We start from the raw sequence: 24,712 nt of genomic DNA on the forward strand, positions 1-24,712 counted from the left end.
GGAAGTGGGAGCAAGTACGTCGCCCACAGAGGAGACTGGGTGTCAGTCAGGACCCGCGCTAACACTCTCCAGGAGCAGCAGCCCCGCCCCCCGTCGTCCCCCCCCCCCCCGCCCCTGTCCAGCCCCAACCCCAGCGATACGCCAGTAACCAGGGCGCAGCCGCGGCCCCAGATGGACAGCACGTTTGTTGGCCTCCTAACGAGTAGAAGAGATGGTTTTGGTCCCATGAGTCCAGCAGCGCCCTGATGCCCGAGGTTCTGCGGGCACCTTCTCCCCTATCCAGCAACGCTGCCCCAAGGCTGTGCCCCGCGGTCCAGGCTGAGCGCACAGAGCCCAAAGGACCGCCAGTGCCCCAGCAGTCTCCAGGCTGGACGCCCAGAGGAACACCGCAGGGAAACAGGACCTCAGCCAGGGCCCTGAGGGAGGAGAAGGGAAGGAGGGCGCGAGGGCGGCGGGAGCTGGAGTCCCTGGAGGGCGCGGGAGTAGCAGCTCCCGAGCTGCGGGAGCCTGCTGCCGCCGGCGTCGGGATGTGCGCCAGCGAGTTTTTCCTCCCGAGCCGCAGGATCTCTTTAACTTAAACTGTCTTGAGAGACCCGCTGGCAGGAGGCTTCCTTTCAAACACGGTATTTTACAAATTGAGGAGACAAGGGTTGGATGCCACGGCTGTTCGCCGGCTCCCAACTTCAAAAAGTGCCAAGGAACTGGAGCACAGACCTCCAACCGGCTCAGCGGAACCAGGGGGTGGGGAGAGGGGTTGGTCTAGCCCCTGCCCCGGCGGGTGGGCTACTTACGTTTTTGCCGTGTGGGAGACCTGTCCACGCCTTGTCCTGTGGGCTCCTAAATGCATTTGTATGCATTTGTCCGTACAGCGAAGCGCTAACGGAAAACAGAAGCCAACTCCGAACTGCTAAGGGTGCAGGTACTGTCCATGAAAAAAAGGGAGGGGGGGGGGAAATCACATGAAAACGATGCTCCAAAACCTCAACAACAGTTTTTTAAAAAAAAAAAAGGGAGGGGGAAGGTGGGAAGGAAGAGAGAATTAGCACCCGAAGGGTAGACAGCTGGGGTTCCTAGCTCCCTAGCTGGGTCACGGAGGAGCCCGGGGGGAGCGCTCCCCTGGGAGGGCGGGCGAGGAGCAAGACCTCACGGGCAGGCGGCGGGGTGCCGGCAGCAGCGGGAACTCGGCTGCGAGTGCAGCCCTCGGGTTCACTTGCGGTTCAAAGGCGACTCCGTGACTCCAGCGGAGTCCTCTGCTTTGGGCCTGGGAGGAGAAAGGGACGGGGGGAGGGAAGGAGATGAAGTGGGGGAGGAAGTCCTTGGAAACAACCCGCGCTGGAACGTTTGTCAGACAAGTACACACACCCACTGCGGCACTCGAGTCGGGGCGAGGGGGCCGGTGGCAACTGCAGGCGCTCGGCGTTGACTGCCGCCGGCTGCTTCCCCTGGAAGAAGAGGAGCCAGGCAAATCCGGCCGGTGTTAAATTTCACCGCTCACTGACTTGCAGTGACATCACCAAACACAGCGCACACCTCCCCCTCCGCCCCGCAACCTCCCCCCACCCCGCGCCCACTGGGGCGCTGGTGTCCGCAAGCCCCTGGGCCGGCAGTGCCCGGGGCGCGCACGCAGCCGCCCGGCACCGCCCCGGCGCTCTCGCTTCCCACGCGCCGCTCCCTCGACGTCGCCGAAGGCCGTAGGTGGCTAGTATCCTTCCTCCAAGGGAGCACGTACCAGTCCCTTTTTCAGCAGTCCCCAGTTTGATTTTTCCCTCTTGCGTGTCCCGCATCACCCTTTCTCTGTCCTCTTCACACACACCTTCTGAAATCATATTCAGCTCTACGGAGTCTTCCACTCTCCTCCGACTTTCTGGCTTTTTTTTTTTTTTTTTTTTTTTCAGTTGCGCTTGTGGCCTAAGTCATATTATTAACTGACTGCAAAGGTTCTCATTAATACCTTTCCTCCCCTTCACTCTTCCCTTTCAGTCTGTCCCCGTACTACTTTCTACTGATTTTTCTCTCCTGCAATCCGCTTTTCTGCCTTCTGGCCTTCCCCTGGCTTAACAAGCATAGCCTGATGGTCTGCTGTTACGCAACTGAAAACACACTACGGCCTTACCAATTCGAGTACCTTCTCCAATTTTTGTTAGCAAATTTCTTTTTTGACATAAGGCCTTATTCTCCCTACAGCCATATTGAGAAGTCTATTTCCAGTTTTTTTTAAGTCCTGATTTTATCTTCCTCAGATTAGTAAGCCTGGAAATTCCAGGAGGCCAGGGATCTATTATCTTGTTCATCATTGTATTTTCAGCACCTAAAATATGACTTGGGACGCGTGCTTAATGAGTGACTGCTCCATACCAGTGAATATCATTTCTCCAAGTTTTCCCTGTCTACCCTGTGCACCATCCACGGCTGATGACCCTTCCACATGGCGAAAGGCGTCCCACATTCACACATTATGACGGTTAAGGTAACCACATTAATGAATGGAAATTACTGATGTGGCCCTTGGAATTCGGGGGATTTGTTTCCTCCCAGAACATAGAATTTAATTCATTTTCTTCTTCCTCAAATTTTTCAACTTTTTATTATGAAGTAATTTTAGATTTACATAAAAGTTGCAAAAATAGTAAAAAGAATTCCTGTATACCCTTCATCTGACTTACTCTAATGTTAATATCTTACATAACCATGTTACAACCGTCAAAACTAGGACATTAACACTGATACAATATTATTAACTAATCTATAACTCTTATTCAAATTTTGTCAGTTTTCCCAAAAGTCCTTTGTCTTGTCCAGGATCCTACAGCTGTGTTTAGTTAGTTAATTAATTAACAGAGATATTAAATAAATTGCCATATCCCCTTAGTCTCCACCCATCTGTGGAATTCCCTGTCTTCTTTTGTCTTTCATGATTTTGACACTTTTGAAGAGGCCTGGTCAGTTATTTTTAAAAGGTCCTAAATCTGGATTTCTGTGATGTATTATCATGATGAGATTTAGGTTATGTATTTTTGGCTAGGACACCACTGAAGTGATGCTGTGCCGTTCTCGGGGCATCATATTGGGTATACATAATGTTGATATAGTTTATTACTAGTGATGTTAACTTTGATCACTTAGTTAAGGTGTTACATGCCAAATAGCCACTGTAACTACCTCCCCCCATTTTTATAACAAATAGCCACAGATTTCCAGATTCCTCCTAGAAATCCAGGGCCAAGGGAAGATAGTCATTCTTAGCCTTAATAATTTCTACAGTATTCTATTCCTATAGTATTTCTATTTTTGACTACTTGTCAACTAAAAAAAGAAAGAGAATTTGGTTTGGTGGAAAGAATAGATAAGAATTAAGCAGATCTTAAGTAATGTGCCCAATTTCTGACTCCATCTTCCCTTCAATTACTTATGGATTAAAAATACTTTTTCTATTAATAATGTTGAATCAATATTTGAATGCTGCATGAAATGGAGTGATTATTAAAATGTATCTCAGGTTCTTTGAGTACAGAAAGAGAGTATTTCCTAGTAGAGTTAATAGAGCCTTTGTCATGCAGAAGACTCCAAAAGGTACTCACAGCCTCAAACAGAGCACATTTGACAGTGGGAGAGGAGGCATTCGCCCAGCAAAAAATAAACAATGTAAGGTTTAAATGCTGTAGACTTTTTTAAGATGGTGGAGTTTAGCATACAGTAAATTAATCACAACAGATTAACCAGAGACCATGAGATTTAACGGGGCCCTGGAAAGTAAAGAGGACATACATAGGTGGAGAGGACAAAGAGTTTGCTTAGAAATGGAAAGTAGCAACTAAACAGCAGATGGACAAGAGGAACATATCTGAATTATATTCAGGAGAAAGGAGTAGATTCATCAGGTTGGGTTAGAGGTTTATGACCTGGAAGAGAGGTTGAGGGCAAACTATGGAAGTCCCTGAATACCAGGGTAAGGGGTCACTCAGTCATTCAACAAACAGTTATTGTGTCACATACTATGTGCCGGGAACTGTTTTAGGCACTGAATTACATCAGTGAGCAAAACGCTTGAAAATTCTTCCCTTCATGGAGTTTACATTCTCCTGTTTAAAATTTAATCTATGGGCAATAGGAAACTAATTAGATAATTTCAAACAGATAAACGATTATGTTCCAAATTCCCATATTAAGAAGATTGAGCAACACCAGATGCCAAGATTGAAAAGACAGAAGGTTGGAGGATAAGTTCGGTGTAGGTGTTGAAATATGCTCATATCTTGCATGGTAGGAACAACAGAAAAGGTAAATGAGAGAATCTTTATTAAAAGGAATCAAGAAGATCTGATTACTGGTTAGATTGGGAAGGGAGGAAATACAGATGAAATTTCAAGTCTGAATGATTAAGAAATCATGCCATTGGCTAATGTCAAAAGGAAGACAACTAACTCAGTTTGAGACATACTGTGTTCAAGATCTTGGCAGGACGTTGTACTGGAACAGGCCAAAGATCTGTTGGAGTTAGGAGCTAGAGTTCAGGAAAAAGGTCCGAACTAGAGTGTTAGATTTTTTTCATTATCTGCCTAAAATGGTATATGAGGCCTTGACGGTGGAGTCTGTTTTCACAGAAGTGAATACTGAAATGGAGAACAGAGAGCCAAGGGCATAAACTTAGGCTACAGAAAGTGGGAGGAAACAATGAGGAACTAAAGGAGCAAGAATAAAAAGTATATAACGTTATGAAATAATAGTATAGGAACTCATAAAATAATAATATAGCAAATACTTCATAATGCTTACTATCATGAGTGTTGCTCTAAGTATTTTATACATATTAACTCAATTTACCCTTTATCAATCCTGTTAAGTAAGTACTACTCATCCTTTTCATACTGAGGAGGAAATTAAGGCAGAAAAAGTTTAGTTAAATTGCCTGAGATCACAGAACTGGTAATCAAGGTGTAAACTCATGAAGACTGACTCCGGATAAAGCTGATGCTCTCAGTAATTCTTCTTCCTTCCGTTGTTTCTTCCTCCCACCCCTCTTTTCTCTCCCTCTCTGTCTCTGCCTTCCTCCCTCCCTCCCTCCCTTCTTCTCAAGAGAAAAGAGTTTCAAGACAAGGGGCTACTGAAATCGAATACAACCTTCTGCTATAGACCCTCATAAGGATGTAAAATTCAGTTTGTAATGAAGATGGCATTTCAAAACTCCGTAAGTAGGAAGATCAGCCTTACAAATAGTGCTAAAACTACTTATAGTCTCAAGGGGAAAATTAATTCCTCTCCACCTCATGGTGTACAAACAAAGTAAACTCCAATGCATTCGTGGGTTTAAAAAAATATTTAACTCTGTGAAGATTTAGAAGTAAATATACGTAAAAATGTATCTTCTTTGGAGATGGGAAAGATTATATTTATTAGTTTATTTATCAAATATTTATTGAGCAGCAATAGGTTCCAGAAACTCTGCTGAGGGCTGGGGAGGAAATCATCAGACAGACACGCCTGCTCTCGAGGACTGGTGGTCTTTCAGAAAGACAGAGAGAAGTATGATTTAAAATTTTGAAGTGGTAAAATGGAAAAGAAATATAAATGTTGCACAGTATAAACAAAAAGACAAATGAAAAACTGGGGAAAATATTTGCAGTGCATAGCAAACAGTATCTTTTTATAAAACATTTTATGTTGAAAAAATTAGACGTATTAAAAGTTATAAAACATAGTGTGAAGACTTTTCTAATACCCTTCCCTTATGCTCCCGAAATGCTCACAATTTATTTACCATGTTGACTTTTAACTTTATTCTCTCTCTCCCCACTCAATTGAGAGTAATTTGCAAGCATTATGCTGCTTTACCCCTAAACACTTCAGTGTATATTTCCTTTAAAAAAAAAAGGCTATTCTCTTCCACAGCCACAGTTCAGTTATCAAAAGGAAGTTAATATTGATACAATAGTATTCTTTAATTGATAGACCCAGTCAGATTTCACCAGTCATTTCCCTACGTTATAGTAAACCTTGATTTTTTTTTCCTGCTTCCAGATGACTTGTTGCATTTAATTGCATTTCAGTCCTTTAGTCTGGAACAGTTCCTCAGTTAGGGTGACCAACTCGTCTCTATTTACCTGACTATCCTACTTCTAGCACTGAAAGTGCCATGTCCTGGGATCACTACTCAATCCCAGGAAATCTGGGATGGTTGGTCACTTCATGACCTTGATACTGTCATAGAGTTTAGGTCATTTTTCTCTTTTTTTTTTTTTTTGTTTGTTTTGATTGAATATCAAGATCTTTAATATATGATAATTTATTAAATAAGAAAAGAGATGAATATAGAAATGTAGAAAAATGGGTAAGGGGAATGTGCAGTCTACATAGGAAGAAATAAAATTGGCCCCAAACATATTAAAGCATTTAATGAACTGAGCTCAAGAAGTTCAAGTTAAAATAGTAAGCTCCCATTAAAAACAAAATAGCAAATGACACTGATTTTTAAAGAAAGTGTAACACCCAATATTGATGAGGGTAGAGAGAAGCCAGTACTTTTATACCAGCTAGAGACATGTAGATTACATAATACAAGTGGAAATTTGCCACTATGGATTAAGAGCCTTTAAAAGCTGTATTTCTGCATCAGTGATTTTGATTCTAGAAATATATCCTCAAGAAATAATAATCATATTTGCCCATGAAAACACATGCATAAGGATCATCATCCCAGTTTTATTCTATTCTAAATAAATTATGGTATATTCATATAATGTAATATTATACAACAGTGAAAAAATAATGTTTTGAAGGATTTTTCCTAACACAGAAAATTCTTAAGATATTTCACGTGGAAAAAACAGGATGAGAAAATACATACAATATATATGGGTATGTATGTATAGTGTGTATTATGTCTCCTATAATAAAGATTGAGGGGAAATACACTGAAGTATTAACAGTAGCAAAGCATAATTTCTGAGTGGTGAAATTAGCGATGATGAATTAAATTTTATCCTGTCTTTTTTATTTTTCCATTTTTATTTTTTTTTACATTAAGCATGTATTATTTACATAAATCAGAAAAAGAACTAATAAAAGTTTCAAGATTGAGGGATATAGTTGGCTTGGGTTCCTGAGGAGCATGTGGATGGTTTAGAATAACACTGGAGAATATTCTAGGGAAAAGCAAAAGGATATAATAAATGGATTAAAATGAGTTCGTGTAGCTGGAGAAAGGCAGGTCCATAAATTGAGCTGGACTCTAGGACAACCAAATGGGTTGTTCGATACGTATGTACTTGCTAGTCATGCCAAGGAAACTCTAGATTTTACATGTAATGTTGCAAGCTTGTCTTCAAAAAACCTCTCTTGTGATTTTCCCTCCACAACATGTTAAAGCAAGCTGGAGCCCTCTACTGGAATGGTCTTCTAGGAAGGGTAGAACTTATATTTGAAATTATAAAATGACAGGTTTACATGCTTCCATCCAGAAACAAACAGCGTTTTTCATATTCAGTGCTTCTAAGACCAGTTTTCTACTAACTGAATATTAATTTTCTCAGCATCATGTAGTATAAGGGAAAGGTTATTTTACTGATGGAAAGGACAGGCTGAACGGACGTGGACTGCAGAGAATCCCCAATTAGGTGAAATATTTGCACAGCAACTGACAAACATTTCCTTGAATATCTGTGAAATCTGATTTAGAACGTAACTTAGGAGTAGAGAGGCTGAGGCAAGAATATAGTAGGAAAATACTCAAGTTTTTGAATTTCAAATGTAAGGCAGGATATGATATACACTTTTCCTTTAGAACACAGTTGGATAATCATTGTCATTTGGAAGGTAGTAAAGGGCCAAATACAATGTCTCGTTTCTCTCATGTTTCATTATATTTTTGGTTCTTTTATAATAAGGTTTACTTTTCCCCATCTAAAATCAGCACTATAATTTTCCAACAATTCATGTCAGATATTTAGTGTATTTTACATGAATACTCATACCAAATGCTACAGACCTTAACAGAGAACCTACTTTTTAGAGACCAGTGATGCAATAACGTCAGAAATCAGGTAAGAACTGACTATGGATAGTTACCTGCCTGCGGCGGCACGGAAGAACTCTAAGTCATACTCATGACTCTGTCAGCACTTTTAGTTAAAATTCTTCTCACCTTCTAAGAACATTAGAAAATTCAATATGGAATTTTGAATTTTATCTATTTTATCTTTTTCAACAATTTCAAAATAAATACAGTTCCCCCACTTTTTCTAACTGACAGGGGGAGGTAGTTAGGTTTTATTTTATTTTATTTAGAGGAAGTACTGGGGATTGAACCCAGGACGTCAAGCATGCTAAGCATGCACTCTGCCACTTGAGCTATACACCCCACCCCCTTTTCCAAAAACGGGAAAATGGTATGAGAATTTTTTGAGGTGTAGAAATGGAAGAAACCTTTCCATATTTTGGAATAAGAGTCTTGCAACAATAATGGCGTATTAGGAGAGATGATAAAAATACCTGCTTTTCCACGGAAGAGGAGGAAAAGTTCACTTGCCAGGCCAGGCCCCCGAATTAATAGGGAAGCAACAACTGCCTACAGCTCCTGTCACATGACTGCAAGTCTTGGCATACTTCAGGAGGGAGATAGCCGTCTCTGCCAATACAACATAACCCATATCAAAGGCCGACGAGTTCTGAGGAGATAAAAAGGCAAAATGAATATTTTAGCTTGTGTACAGAGTTCAAGCAATCATATTCAAAATTACTGTGGTGATACCAAGACTGTTTGGATTCTCCACAGAGGCTCTCTAAGGGACAGGAATGGTGCTCATTTTCAGGTATTCTGATCGCTGAAGAGGCTTTGAGGAGCAAAGTGAAGCTGGGGTAGGGAGACAAGGAAGGAGCTGAAATCACCAAGCACGTCTATGTGATTGACACAGCTCCCGGTGCCCTGACACACCTAATGATACAATCATCCCAACCACCCAGTGAGGAGACATTACTATATTCATTTTCTAAGTGAGAAAACTGAGGCTCTGAGAAGTTAATGTACTTTTCCAAGGTCATACAGCTCATAAATGGTAGAGCTGGAACCCTGGCTCAGATCCATCAAATTCTGAAGACTGCTCTTTCGAATCCAATGATTCTCAAATTTTTGTGTGTACATAAGTCATATGAGTTGCTTTGTACAATCCCAGATTTCTGAATTTTATGCTTAGAGATTCTGATTGAGTATGTCTGAGATGGAGCTCAGGAATCTGCATTTTTAACAAGGATTACAAATAACGGTGATGCAGATAGACTAATCATCATAGGTTAGCGTGTCCAACCATTCCTGACTTAATTACTGAACACAGTACTTTTTGACTGTCTGTAAAATCTTTTAATGAGTAAGTACTCTTATTCACATGTACCTGGACAGAATAATTATGGCTTAGTTACAATTCCATGATTAAATATTTATTGAATGAATGAATAAAGAGTGGCATGCTTACTATGTTCCAGGCCATGTTCTAAGACCTAGAGTCATGAAGACACACAGCACACTTACTACTCTTGAGGAGCCTACCAACTGCTAGAGACAGAATCTAGTCAGAAAAACTAACGGATACAGAAAAAAGTAAACATAACCAACTGGTGATATCGGGCAGTTGGGGCACCAGGGAGATAGTACACGATTCCACTGAGAGTGAGTGGGAACGTGGAAGCTCGGGTCTTTAAGAATGAGTAGGCATTTGCCAAATAGACAAGGAAGTTCAAGCCAGTCTGGGTGGAGGTGGCAGCGTGGGCAGTAGAAAGCACGGCGGTACGAAAGGTCCCAAAACCAAGATCAGGGAGCTGCAGTTGGAATGGTTACAATATAGAGATGAGGCTGGAAAGATCACAGAGCATCTTTCTGGAATTTGGAGTTAGCCTAATTTTCTTCTCTATCCATTGGTCTAGAGAAGTCTTTTATATTAGTGCAGGTGGCCATCATTCCTTAGAAACTGCAGAAACATTTAAGAGACACATGCTTAAACTTTGCTCATTTTAAAATATGGGTCCTGGAAGTTGATTTCTTTTTTTGTTTGGAACATGATAGTTACAGACACAGACTTTGTTAGAGTAATAATGCAATTCTCACTCTGGCTGCAAGAACCAGGTGGGAGCCCCAGGCTGATAGCTGGAAGGATTCTTTAACATGGGACATTGAGAAGGTGACAAAAAGATTCATAAAAATGACTTAATTACTTTGGGAAGATAAGCATATACACTTGTCAAACAGCCAACTGAGGCATGTTTACATTCAGCAGATTACAAATGATAAAATCTCTCAATCCCTCCTCACTAGGGAAACTGATGAAAACCCTTAGCTTGGATGGTGAAAAATTTTCAGTTCTGATCCAATATAGATTTCCTCCCTTTTATCATTCAAACTGTTGATCTTTGCTGCCACTGTTTTCTTCCCAAATCTGTTTATACCAGGATCTTTCTTCCTTTGTTCCGGCCCTTTATTCTTAGTCTCATGAATTAACTCAAATGTGCTTCTAAAACAGTTGGCAAACTGATCTTCCTTTCCTGGTTGGCTGGTCCAGAAGCTAGTGAGCCCCACATAATGTGTTCTTCCACGTGGGTGCCCAGCTTCTCTGAGATGCTTTGCGCCCTGTGGCACTGGAAGGGTGTTTTATTCTGACCTTTGGTGGGACGTGTAACATATTTATTGAGACTAGACCTGGAACCCAGACAGAAACACAGACATTCCTGACACATTTTGCATAATGCTACGAGTCCACCATTCCAATCCTATCCAGTCACAGTCCCCGGGAGCAGATTCTCAAGGTTATTCAGTTGGATCACTTCACTCTACTGTAGCCTAGCTTCCTGTTCAAACAAACCCTGGGAGTACTGAGAACCAAGATGAGCCCATTGTCTATGACTGCTTACCTCTGCTGTTCCAGTTACCTGTTTCCTCCAACGTAATGTCTTATCGTTCTAGCCATTCAGCACAGATTCTGTATCGTTCATTCGTGAAGTGAACTGAATGGAGGCTACCAGTTCAAAGGTAGCTCACTTTTCTCCATCTGGGAAACTTAATCAGTTTTTAGGTCACAGCCAAGAGACTAGGATAATCTGAGTCCAAACATCAGACAAAATAAAGGGGTAAAGAGGACACATACGTACAGTAGGTTGTCCCCCTAAGCACACTAATACTTAATTTTGATCTGCCCTTCAAACAAGTGTGTGTGTGTGTGTGTGTGTGTGTGTGTGTAAAGTTTAAAAAAATTTTCAATATGGCCACAAGGATGTTTATTACAATGGGCAACATGCCTATGTGGTCGTTACAGTGGCACCATTTATACCACTGAAGTTCACAGTCTGTCAGCATTTCCACTTTTAAACCCCTTCTGAATGAATTCTAAAAGCTGTGGCATTACCAGAGAGCCCATCCATTTTCAAATGTATATATGAAGTTAAATTAAACCTGGAACTTTGGAGTTTGCTTCTGAAACTTTAGGGATTTCTCCCCCGACTCCTCCCCCTGCCCAGTAAAAATTAATTGATAAGAACAATGTACTTCTGATGCCAGATGTGGCAGCATGCTGGAGACAGCAGAGAGACTGCTTGAGAGAGAATTCTGTGAAGAGATACGTGTTTTCTAAATCTGTGAGTGCATCTCCACCTAAATTTCTTTACAGAACTATTATTTTGGAGCTATTTTATGGAAGTAACAGATATTTCAGGAGGGAAAGGAAAATTTCTACTCAGATTTACTTTTCCTGAATTTCCTCTGGCAATTTCCCTCATTTTTCATAGGACAAAATTCTAAGTCTAAAAGTCATTGGAAAAAAACAAGCTTAACGTTACATTTTTAAGAGGAGTGTGACACTATTCTAGACGTCCATAAATAAAATCATTTTCAAATAACTGTTTGAAGGCATGTTAATAGTTAATTGAGGTACTTAGAATCATATCTGCACACTAAACGGCATCTCCTGAAGTTAAAAAATGTTACCATCGAAAGTGAGTGCATCATGTGTGCATGTAAATGTTTCTAAAAAATAAAACAATAATACCATATAAGAAATATGACATTTTTGGTACCTTTAAGCCTCTGTGTTCCCCACTCTCCCCCAACACCACTCCCCCTGCCCGAGGCTCATCACTAACATTTTAAAAAAAATTTTAAGGTTTAGACTGAAACAGTTTTGTTGGCAAGTATATGAAGAATTACTTACTACTTACTCAAAGGTTTTTGTAAAAGATTATGGTGGGGAGTTTTGTGAAAAATGATTTCTTTCCCCACTAAAAATAAATGCTTTGGTTTTTAGCTTCAAACATGTCTTTAGTCTGTCCATGACCCCTTCTCTAAGGCTCAGCTAGGTCTTTGCTTGGAAATGGCTCTCCTGTTTCTGATCTCTCTGTGCCAGCCCTGTCTGTCTGCCACAGTTGTTTCCAGGCAGACCTGAAAATAAAAGGAGTGTGTGATTAATAGCAGGACCCAATATAACTACACTTGATTCCACTGACTCTCACCCAATAGGGAAAAATGAATGCCAGCGATTATATTTGACCCTCTTGTGCTCTGAAATAAGATTTCCAATATAGTCGCACTTTTAGTTATTCTGAGATCTCAAAGGTTTCAGACTGACAAGAATTCCAAGATGAAATTTTCTAAACTTGCCCTTTGAATTGCACCTTCTAAAATTATTTTTCCTGACATAAAATTCTTAGGCTTTTATATTTACTGTGATATAATACATCTACTTTGTTCAAGAAAACATGAAAGCTTGTGCTAATAATATGAACTAATCATGTAGGGTTATTTCCCTTCTATTTTATTTTGCGTAGTGCTTATATACCGATTATTAAATCAAATTTCTTTTCCTGTGCACCTGTTGACAGTGTGTGTGTGTGTGTGTGTGTGTGTGTGTAAGAGCCAGCTTCTCCTTCATTGCTGCTCTTGATTTAAGCCTATCTACTCAGCTCATATTTCCACATTTTAAATTTAGGATGTAAATTGACTGGAAGGCTTTAGCTGGATCACATACAAATAAATCATTTCTCAGAGGAAATTTTAGTCGTGTTTAAAAGCTGTATAACAGTTCTAACAGCTCTTTAAAGTAATGAAATAGTTTGTGTTCATATTGAGTAAGACTAAAAGAAATATAAAAACACTTTGATGTTTAAACTGTCTCAAAATTAGGGATTTAGGATAATATCCACCCACTGTAATCACTGATCATTTTCTTCTTGGAGGTTATTTAGTTGTTTTAAATTTCTCCACCCTCACTATCATTATTTCCAATGTGTAAAACAAAATATCTGCACATTGGAAATAGCCTAGGACCAGAACACTATATTTTGAAATATATATTCAAGAGGAAAGTATTTAGAATTCCATTAGTGCCAGCTCAAAAGCATGGAGCATGACTTTAGTTAAAGAAATACTAAATGTGGATAGAAAATATTTAGGAAACACAGAAATGGAAAGAATTAGAGTGTGTCTTCAAGGATAACCAACTAATTCCAGGAGAGATGGGTGTTCTTCCCAAAAAAATCTTTGGTTTGAATAAAATGCAAAAGAAACAGTGCTGGACAGTGGTAGCTAAGATGAATTCCACCCTCACCCCACCATCAGCATTTTAAAAATGAAGGCATATGAGGGGAAAGCTTTTTAAGCTCATGCACCAGACAGTATGAAGGATTGTTTCCATTATATGAAAGCTGAGTAGCACGTGAGTATCACGAATGAATATCTTCTTTGTGTGGAGTGCTTCTTTTAAATACATAGTGATATTAAGCACATTTGTGGAAATAATGGGTGACGGTTTTAATGTTATATAAACCTCAACTCGGTTATGTGATACTTCTGAAAGATTCTGCTAACCCTGTTACTTTTGGCTTGTGAAATCACATAGGTGTTTTTGGAAACCCACAGGAATGTATAAACTCCCCCTCCCACCCTGGGTGAATCAGCGCTCTTTTCCGGTACCTCTATTTCTATACGTAGATCTACAGCTTATCGCTGAAATAGTCCCTGTACATGCCTTAGGTAGCGTGGACGTAGCCCAGGGTAGGATCAAATCCTAGCTTTGCCACTTAGAAGCCATGAGCTCTCAGGTACATGACAATCTTTCTCAGCTTCAGGTTTCCTGTTTGCAAAATAAAGGGTAATACTACTACTCATGCTCATGGGGGTGCCATGATGACTGAATGAAATAATCCACGAAAGATACCAAAGAGTCTCTGGCACAAAGCACATGCTCAGTAGAGGTTACCGCCTCCCACCCATCCTATGAGGTCTGCAGGCCAGGTCTTGTTTATCCAAACTTTACAAATCATGAAACAAACTTGAAGACAAAGCTATAGTCACAGAGCTAATGACGAGCAGAGTCAAATCAGGATTACAGGTCTTTTTAATGATGATAATAATAACAATAATAATAACATAATTCTTATTATTACTACTACCAATGACTCTCATGCTGGTTGGTGGATTGACATTTTACTCTAAGACTTAATATACTTCATGAATGACATCATGATTAGGGAATTGAATTCATTCACTGTGCCACAAGAAAGAAGCAGGGCAGAAGTTTCTGGAATTGAATATACTGAGCAGCTAAAGATTTCAATTCCAGGAATTTATCTTGTCCAGTAAATACAAACCCTTTTTCTTCCTTGTGTTTGACAAACTTGCTTCTTATCTGCAACCCTTCGAAGTTTGCATTGCAGGCAGGAGACTGCCCTCTCGCAGAGGGAAAAAGCTCTCTTGTCTACCTGCACAGTACAAGGCCAGGACAACCAAAAAGAGCCCTGTTTTTACTTGGCAACAAAACAAAACGAATGCTGTAATTACTTAAGCCATCAGTTTAAACTTAGGTGCATCTGCCTCACAACCTCCCCAAATGGTAACAATGGCTGTTTTAATGTTGATGACTTGCCACCGATCAGACCTGTACTTGTATCCCTAAAGATGAATGTGTATTCACAGAGCGAGCTTACATTCGAAACGAACGTTCCTGTTAGTCCTAGATTTTGTGTTTGCTTCAGACTCAGCCAGCTCACCAGGTATCAGCAAGCAGAGCCCGAGTCTGTGCTATGAGAGACACATTTCAGTAACAGACACGGCTTAATACTGGCTTCTGAATCTAACACAGTCAGAAGAAAACCTTTCACTCTCTTTATTGGCGTCCATATTTTTGAAAACAGAGAATGTGTGGCATTGGGGGTACACGGTAGATTATGGCCTTTCTTTGTAAGTGAATCAGTGGATCCAAGGTAAGACTCTAGAGGGGTTAACTGAAAGAACTGTTCAGATGCACACGTGCACACCCACACACACAAGCCGTGACTAATGTGAAGCCAGTATGAGTTCACAAACAAGATCTGACAGACTAATCTCATTTTTGGACAGGTTGGCAAAACTGGTGGATCAAAGGAGTGAAGTTTGAGACAGTGTATCTGGATCTTAGCAAGGCATTTGACTAGATTTTTATGATACTCCAATGGAAAAAAGAGAAAAAATATGTTTTAGATGATCACTTAAGCCAAAGAATCTATAATTACTCAAGGGATGTTAATTAATTAATAGATATGAACCTGTGTAAATATCTTCCAGCACGTCACAGAGCTCTGATGATTGCCAACATTTTCAAGTGCTTAAATGAAGACACCAAAGACATTTGAGGATCCTGATCAAATTAAATGATATAACATCGGGATTTTAGTTGGGAAATGATATAATTTGGGGGTGACCAATTTGTCCCAATCTGCCCAAGACTTTCCCAGCTTGAGCACTGGAATTCCCAAGCAAACCAGGGTGATGGTTGGTCACCCTGTATTTGAGCAGTGACTAGAAGGAGTAAGAAATTACCAGGCAGCACACAGAAAGCAGTGATTCATGAAAGAGCCGAGTATGTTTCAGGACCCACAGGTGGCTGCGGGTCGCGGAGCGAGTGTTGGTAAGCAAGACCAGAGAGCTAAGAATCAGCTTCTACAGGATCTTCCTTGTTTAAAACTGTAATGAAAGACATGTAACAGAAAATGGACCATTTTAACTATTATTAAGCATACAGTGGCTTTAGGCACATTCATTGTTTGTACAACAAATCACCACCATCTAATCCAGAAACCTTTTTCTTCTCAAACTGAAATTCTGCACTCATTAAACATTAATTCCCCGTTTCCCCCTCCAGCCAGCCCCTAGCAACCCCCGTTCTACTTTCTGTGTCTATGAATTTACCCACTTTAAGTACCTCATATAAGTCAGTTCATACAGTATTTTGTGTGTGTGACTGGCTCATTTCATTTAGCATAATGTCTTCAAGGTTCATCAAACCTGTAGCATGTGTCAGAATTTCCTCCCGTTTTAAGGTTAACCACTTGTATGTACCACATTTTGTTTATCCACTCACATTCATCCACTGATGGACATTTGGGTTGCTTCTACCTTTTGGCTATTGTGAATAATGGCACTAGAAAATGGTTATACAAATATATCTGTTTGAGTCCCTGCTTTCAATTCTTTTTGGGTACATTCCCAGAAGTGGGATTGCTGGATCATATGATAATTCCATTTTTAATTTTTTGAGGAGGCACCATACTATTTTCCATAGTGGCAGAACCATTTTACATTTCTATGAAGAGTGAATAAGAGTTCCAGTGTCTTCACATCATTACCAATATTCATTATTTTCTGGGGTTTTTATAGTAGCCATCTTCACAGGTGTGAGGTGGTACCTCCTTGTGGTCTGATTTTCATTTCTTTAATTATTAGTGATGTTGATCATCTTTTATGTGCTTATCTGCCATTTGTATATCTTCTCTGGAGAAATGTCTATTTAAACCTTTGCCCATTTTAAAAATTGAGGTGTTTGTTGAGTTGTAGGAACTCTTTACATATTATAAATAACCATCCTAATGGATGTGTCTATAAGACTGTAAATGCCATCAAATGCATTTAGGATTATTCTCTCACAAGATGAAATAATTTAAAAATTTTGAGCAAATGGTATTGAGAGATTTAAATATTAGGTAGTTCACTCTGGAGAAGTTAAGGAGGAAGATTGAAGGGGGTGAAGCCTGAAGCAAGTGGACAATATGATTATCAGCTTTTATAATTATCATTCAAGATACAATGAAGACCTTTGGTGGTGGAGTTGGGGAGGAAGAGAAATACACGAGATTTTAATATCTAAAGGACTAGATGGCTGATGGACTGTGAGTAGGAGAAATCCAAGACAATTTCCTGGCTTCTCAGGAACATTGAGTGGATAGTAGTAGCATCATCTACCAAATTAAAAAATCTAAGGAAGAGTAAAGTAAGTTTGGGGTAAACTGAATATAAGGTACCCGTGAGGCAGGCAGGTAGGGATGATCTGGAGCGCAACACAAAAGGCTGGGCTTGAGATACACTCATCACTGTGTAGGTGAATCCTGAAACCATAGAGTGTCCAAGGACAGTATGTGATATAAGAAAAGCATGTTGATTTCTGAGAAACATTAAAATTTACAGGCTTGGCAAATGAAGGGGAACCCACAAAGGAGAGCAAGAAAGACTATCCCTGACAGTGAAATCTACAGGGATACAATTTCAGCTCAACACAAAAAGAATGTTCTAAAAATCAGAGTTGTCCAAAAGATGGGGGAAATACCTTTTGTTGACAGTGAGTTCCCAGCCCCCGTGGTTGTTGTCAGAGGCAGGACAATGACTGGCCTGGATGTCGCAGGAGGGAGTCATTCCCTGCTGAGGATTTGGTTTCCATGCTAAGAGAATACTTTTTAGTGACTAGAAAAATCTACTGTTTCATCAGAAAACAACGTGAATTAACAAAACCCTGGGAGATCTTTACTTGTTTAATTCTTGAGGTTTCCAGGACTGACTGAACTCATTAAGGAGAAATACATGAGTCTTTTTTAGTTTCCAAATCAAGGGCTAGGCATATCCCACGCAGAAATTGCTGCAAATATTTTGGGAATATAAACCAAAATAATAACTGTGATTCTCTTATAAATAATGCTTGCTGAAAGACTCAGATATACTGGCCAAAACACTTTGGTTCCAGTAAGATGAGTAAGAAAACTTGCCAGCACTGTGGAAGACAACTCCTCCTGTGTCAAAGGAAAGGGCTCTGTGCATTACAGTTTTATTTACAGTTACTAAATATGAATATGCGAACATAATGAATAAAAGAGACATGAATATGAACATAAACCAGAATCATCTTGTTCTTTGTCCCAAATCACGAAGTTTACCGAATCTCGGGAAAATGGAAAACGACAGAGTAAAACCTTTCCAAACAGCCACTTGATAAATATGCCGTCTTCTGTCGGGAAGCAAAGAGCAACCTTTGCCTTTAAGACCTTCATTTGGTTCTGTATCTCTTAACGAGGCCCACCTGCCTCAACAAGCTGACTGACGGCACAGCTGCGCTCTGTCAGACAAGGTCTGCTCCCGGGAGCAGCAGACCTGGATGAAGTTCAGAGCCCCAGTTAATGCGATCCCGTCGCTGGTCTCTGAGGAATGGTAACTGGCCTTCCCAGAGAGTGTGAAGTCTGGGCATCCTCTCTCTAGTCTACACACAGGCAAAGCTGTTCAGGAACAAAGGCAATAAACCCTTGATATCTTAAAGTATAAACTACTCATTTTTGACATTCCCCATACCCAACCCTGAGAAAATGAGGTTTCTATAAAAATTGCACCATTTTAATATCCTTTTGGGGTCAGACAGTGAGGATTTGAACCCTGCCTCTATCGTTTATTAGCTGTTTGACCTTGGCTATCTTTGTCTTCATTTCCTTACCTGTCAGACGGAGCTGTTATGAGAACTGAATGAGTTATAAAACATAAAGAGTGTATAAAAGTGTGGGTACGGAGTGCTCAACGAATGTGCGCAGGATATGCAAGGTTTCTGTACCTATCAACTTAAGAGAATTCCAAACCAACCGATGTTCTTCCTGAGCAGGCAATGGAAGAAGACCCAGGGTGCTTAGAAAATTAGCCTCTGGTTAAAATCTAAGTAACTTGCCTCATTTTTTGAACTATTGGTATAAATCACCTTTTCACACCTATTCTCTAGGGTCTGGGGTCTCCATTCTTTTCCTGATGAGAAGCTATTTATGATATAATGACATCCCCCAATTCTTCAGAAAGCTGATCTGTGTGGGGTGCTTAGAGCTCCAAGTGATGAGAGGTCTGGAGGCAGGAGAAAGCCAATTGCTATGAGCTGATAGAATCTGGTGCACTGATTCAATATTTGAACTAAAGCACCTTTCTGTTTTCAGCTATCACCACGATCTTCCAATCAGAGATTTTTTTAGAGCTGGAGGGGCCTTTGATTATTGTCAAATCCTATACCTTCATCTTATATGTATATTAAAAAACTGAGACACAGAGATGCTAGGTCATTTGCTCAATATTTCTGAACAAATTAGTGGTAGCGAAATAAGCCCATCCCTCCTGGTTCAGTTCCCTCATTCATACTTTCACCCAGCAAATACTTCTTAGATTCTTATGATGTGCAAAATATAGAGAGTAAGGAAGTAAATAAAGCATCATCTCGGCCTCCAAGACTCATAGCTTAGGGGAGAATCCTACCAAGTAAATGGACCACGATCCTACAGGATGGTAAATATGAAGCGCTGTAATGTTGGCTGGAAAGATGCTGAGGGGCACATTATCCTCTACCGACAGCATTTCTTCATTACTAGGGAGGACCTACCCTGTGTCAACGCTGTCCTAGGCTCTAGGGATACAAGCGTGAAGAGGCACAACCGCTGCCCTCCACAGGGCATCAATCTTATCACAGACACAGTCAAAGTAGCACATTCCATGTTCTAGGAGGGCTGCAGACAGCACAGCTAAAGGAGTTCAGAAGACAGAGAACTCACCAAGGGACGGGACCACTGGGGGAGATGACCGTGACGCTGGACATTGAAAGAAACAAGAACCAGAACCAGGCGTGCTGTGCTCAGAATTCATTCCATGAAAGCAGAAGGGTGACCCTCCCTGTGTCAAACCTGATTCCTTCCCCAAATAGGATGGCTGTTCTCATGACAGTCTTTTTCAGAACTTACAAGGATGTACTTAGAATGTCCTTCCTCTGCCACGTGTCTTGCTTTCTCCCGGAAGGGTTCCTTTTATATTCAAATGCATTTTAAAGATTATTCACCTATTCCCTACTAAGTATCCACTCTGGCTGTCCTTCAGCAAGTCCTCTTCCTAATCTAGCCCCTTGAGAAATATTTCAAAATACATTGTATTTTTCCTATTAAACTCTGACATTTTCCAAACATAACACAACATGTGACTTTTAAGTAAAAACAGTTTTCCAAACGAAATTGTCTCAATATTACTATCAAATATTTTCCAGCCATACGTGCATGAATGTGTGTGTGAATTTTAAAATAAGTATTAAAATCTATTGAGTAAGTGAATAGTAAGAAAACATTAATATCAAAATGCCTAGACGCTATTATCTAAACTTGGATAAACAGGGATTTTTTTCCAAATTAAATATGAAATCATCAGCCCAAGATGATTAGGAGAAAAATGATGTAATAAAATCAACGTTTAAATAGCTATGGCATGTTGCATTTCCTAAGAATCTTCAAATGTTTGCTTAAGAATGGCCAAGCAATTGAAATAAAAAATAAAGTGCCAAAACAACTCTTTGAAATCATATTTCTAAAAATTTATGAATTTCCCCAATTCTCTACAATACTTAGGGAAAAAGTTACCTCCCCAGGAAGGAAACTTCACTTAAAAAAAAAAAAAAAACCATTCCAGTATTTCCTCTGCTAAGAAATAAGCCAGATGGTTCTAACACATGGAATTTTACTTGGGAGAAATTCAGAAATACAGGGAAACTTTAGTAACTCTTTGGTACTAACTACCATTGTGTGATTCCTAGAAGTTTTCTTCTTGATGAAAGATAAGGCAGTGATCAATGTCTACTAAAACACCTGGAACCCATCTGCAAGTGGTTACACGGAATCAGGATGATGTGCTACAAAGGACCTGGACTGGGATCAAGTCACCTTACCTGCCGCTTCCCAAGCAGAAGAGAAGGGATTCCACAGACATGTTTTCTAAGTGCTTCCCTTTAAGTGTACCGTTTGATGTTTCTGACAAATGTTTGTACCTGCGAAACCATCATCCCAAACAAGACAAGGAGTATTTCCACAACCACAGAAACTTCTCTCATGCCCCACGGCAGTCAATTCCCTCCCCGATCTCTGCCCCAGGCAGCCACTGACTTTATTTCTATAATTTTGCGTTTTCTGGAACTTCATGTAAATGGAACCATGTAGTATGTTTGGTTCCTCTTGTTTGGCTTCTTCTGCTCAGTTGCTTTCTGTGCGTTAGTTTTCCTTTTTGTTGCAGAGTATATTCCAAAAAGTGCTATGGTTTGCTTTGACGGTTATAGCAGAAGGTGAAATCATTCATAATTACTTAACATCCTTTAGCTAGCTTGCTGACCATTAGATAGAAGGCTGCTTTAAAGTCTGTATTTAATTTACTTGCTTATTGATTGATTGACCTTTCGATTTAAATTCCTGGAAAGTGTGCCTGACAAATCTTTGCTGTTGACTGAACACCAGGAAAATAGACTGTTCCAGGCACTTTGACCCAGGGGACTCTAAACAAAGGTAACTTGTTGGCATTCCAACACCTTCAGTCCAAACTCCCCTCGTGTGCTTTCCTCAGTGGAAGGAAGTAGGTATTCCTTACCAAAGAAACAGATGTTGGCCAACTTTGAAAACTGAATCCTGGCCTCATCACTTACTACTTAGCCGTGTGACAACAGACAAGCTACCTATGTCTCTGGGCCTCAGTTTTCTCATTTGTAAAATATGGGTAATAACTGACTTCATAGGATTATCATAAATATTAAAAGAATAATAGCATTACATACATGCTGGGCAAATAAGAGCTTAACATAGTTATTATGACAACCATTGTTGTTACTGAATAATCTCAAGGAGATAAATTAATAAGAATGATACTGTTTTAAAATGCTAACCAGTAGCTTCATAGATGCCAACCAGAAGCAATAAGTACACATAAGTTGATTATTAACCAAAAATCTATTGACCAAGTTTTTCTTCCAGAAAATAATAAACTAGTTATTGTATAAGCAATGACTTTGAAGTACTGGGAACCGACTCTCAGGCCTGAAGTAACGTGAAAGTACATTTACTTACTTGCTAACTGGTTGTCTGAATTGTGTCTCCCCAAAAGTTACGCTGAAGTCCTAACTCCCAGTACTCACTCCTGTGAATGTGACCTTTTTGGAAGTAGGGTCTTTGCAGATACAATCAAGTTACAGTTAAGCATACTGGATTAGGGTGGGCCCTAAATAGAACAACTGGGTCTGTACGGGAGAAGGGAGAGGGACAGTCGGACACAGAGGCGCAGACACACAGCAAAGGAGGCCTCGGGATGAGGGACGCAGACACTGGAGCGCTGCAGCTGAAAGCAAAGAGTGCCGAACGCCCCAGAAGCTAGGAAGAGGCAAGGAAGGCTTGGCCCCTCGTCCTTCATGGAGAGCCTGGCCTGCTAGCACCTCGATTTTGGATTTTAAGCCTCCAGAACTGCAAGAGGATGCATTTCTGTCATTTTCAGTGCAGAGCTTTCGGCACCTTGTGACGGCAGCTTTGGGGAAACTAACACAATAACTCACAGAAAAGGGGGCCCATTTTTTCTTCATTTCATCACAAAACAAAGCTTTAAAAATATCTTTAGTTGGATTTTGTTTAAACTATATAGTTTGTAGGCAGGAACTTCACACTGCATTTTCCTTTTTAAAGTTTTTGGAGGGGAATGATACTTACAAACTATGGAAGGACAACTACAGGAAGAGGTGTTTTAAACATGGGGATATGTTTAAGTAATGTTACTGATCTTTAAGGAGTGTGAGTTACATTCTAATACTGGGGAAGTTCTTTATAATGTTTTCCAGGAGACGAGGTTTTTGAACTCTGTGCAGGAAACCATTACGTGGGGGAAAATATTGCCTTATGGGTCTCTCTGGCTGGGACTTTTAAGTGTTGTGTATGAGAAAACACTGAAACTGGGGGAAGGGAAAGATATTTTAACGAAGTGATCTTGCATTAAGTGCCAAAGCGCCAAATTCTGAGAAGTGTTAATAAGCATCTTTCAAGTTTATTCTTATTCAACTTTTTGTTCATATTTCCAGAGTTGGCTTTACTTTCATTAAAAAAAAAAAATCTCCTTTGGAGATAAAAATCAAAATTTAAGCCCAAAGCCTTTCAATCAAAAGCAGACAATGCTTTCTAACACATCACAGTTCTAGTTAAGATAGGTGACACCTGACCACTTCCCTAAATTATGAACACACAACTGAAGTCGTTTAGTAGAAGGAACATCCAGAATTTGGGCAGCAGGCAGTGCAGAGGAGAAAGCTCTGAAGTTACATAGGGTCCAGGTAGCTAAAGGACATTGGTCAGGTCAGTTACATTTACTTTACCTTTTGGTTTTATCACTTCTATAATGGGGCAATTCCTTACCTCTGTTGGTTCTTGAAAGGGTTATTTGAGCTAATATGTACAAAGTGGAGAGAATAATTTTTGCATTCATAGTTCAATAAATATCTTTCCTCCTTCTCTGCTGAATCTTTAACGCACATTTGAGATCACTTCTCTACCTTCACGTGCAGGAGCTGGCCAGCACCATGTCCATGGATCCAAGTTACGGTGCAATGGCTAGGAAATTCCAGCATCTGCCTTAGCAGCACGAAACCTGTCGGATTTCCTTTGGAAGCAGAGGCTTTCTATCACTCCAGGCAGCGCCCAGAATTGTCTGTTCAGGTGTAATCACATTCTGTCCCAGCACTTGAAGGAGATTCCTGCTCGCCTTGCAATTTCAGTGTGGTGCAAGGGAAGAATTATTGAATTAGGAGCCATGAGAAATAGGCTGGGGTAAATCTTTCTAATCTGTTTGGTCCCTAATTCCATCAACAGTAGATTCAATGGGTAGTAACAGACTGCTCATCAAGATTATTTTGGAGGCACGTTAGCTCAGGTATGTTTTGGAGCAGGCAGCCATTTGTTTGAATCTCAGTGCTACTACTTAAGGGCTGTTCAATCTTTGTCAAGCCATCTAACCTCCTGGAGCCTTTGCTGCACCAAATGTAAAACAGGGAATAGTACCTAATGGAGAAGATTCTTGTAAGGACTCAAGGAGAACGAAATATTGCAAGCACCTGGCACAAAGCACATACTCAATAAACATTAGTCCCTTTCACTGGATCAGTGGTTCTCACACTGCAGCATGAATCAGAGCCACCTGCAGGGCCTGTGACGGCACAGAAGTGGGGGCCTCAGAATACCCAATTCAGGAGGCCCCACAGGTACATGCCTAACAAGTGCCCAGGTGACGCTCCTGATCGTGTCCTGAAAAGCAGCGCTCTGGGTCAGGAGCTGGCAGGCTGTGGCACTTGGGCCCCATTCGGCCCACTTTGGCTCTGCAAATAAAGGTTTGTGGGAACACACACACCCCTGCTCTAGACTATCACGTGGTATTCTTCCCCAGGAGGTTTAGGGCCCTGAAAATTTGTTTAAAATTTCTTTTCTGTCAGGAGGCCTAGATATCTTCCCAAATATCATAAAACATGACCTTATGAGTCTAAAGACTTAATTCACTGAATCCACAGAAATGTAATGATGTTCTTGCAAACCAGAGTTGTTAGGAGGCCTCTTGGATTAGGACCCCAGCTTTGGATACATTATTTTACTTCTT

The 24,712-nt window shown here is 40.5% G+C and overlaps 1 protein-coding gene across 9 annotated transcripts in view; it reads right to left on the bottom strand.

Annotated features, from left to right (window-relative positions):
* The window catches only part of COL24A1 (collagen type XXIV alpha 1 chain), a 337,788-nt gene that overhangs the window by 312,498 nt on the left and 578 nt on the right, over positions 1-24,712 (bottom strand). For 2 of the 9 annotated variants that reach the window (XM_032494719.1, XM_032494718.1), the window contains exons 1-3: positions 1,363-2,058; positions 1,047-1,261; positions 792-922 (exon numbers count right to left, since the gene is read on the bottom strand). In XM_032494719.1, coding sequence (XP_032350610.1) covers positions 792-847 — 56 coding nt within the window. In that variant the 5' untranslated portion in view covers positions 848-922; positions 1,047-1,261; positions 1,363-2,058. Of the gene's footprint in view, positions 1-791; positions 923-1,046; positions 1,262-1,362; positions 2,062-8,484; positions 8,661-24,712 lie in introns of those variants that run through there. The other 7 variants (XM_032494717.1, XM_032494716.1, XR_004325201.1 and 4 more) reach the window with 6 other exon arrangements.

This window comes from Camelus ferus, chromosome 13 (genome assembly GCF_009834535.1).
Source record: "Camelus ferus isolate YT-003-E chromosome 13, BCGSAC_Cfer_1.0, whole genome shotgun sequence".
NCBI classification, from domain to species: Eukaryota; Metazoa; Chordata; class Mammalia; order Artiodactyla; family Camelidae; genus Camelus; species Camelus ferus.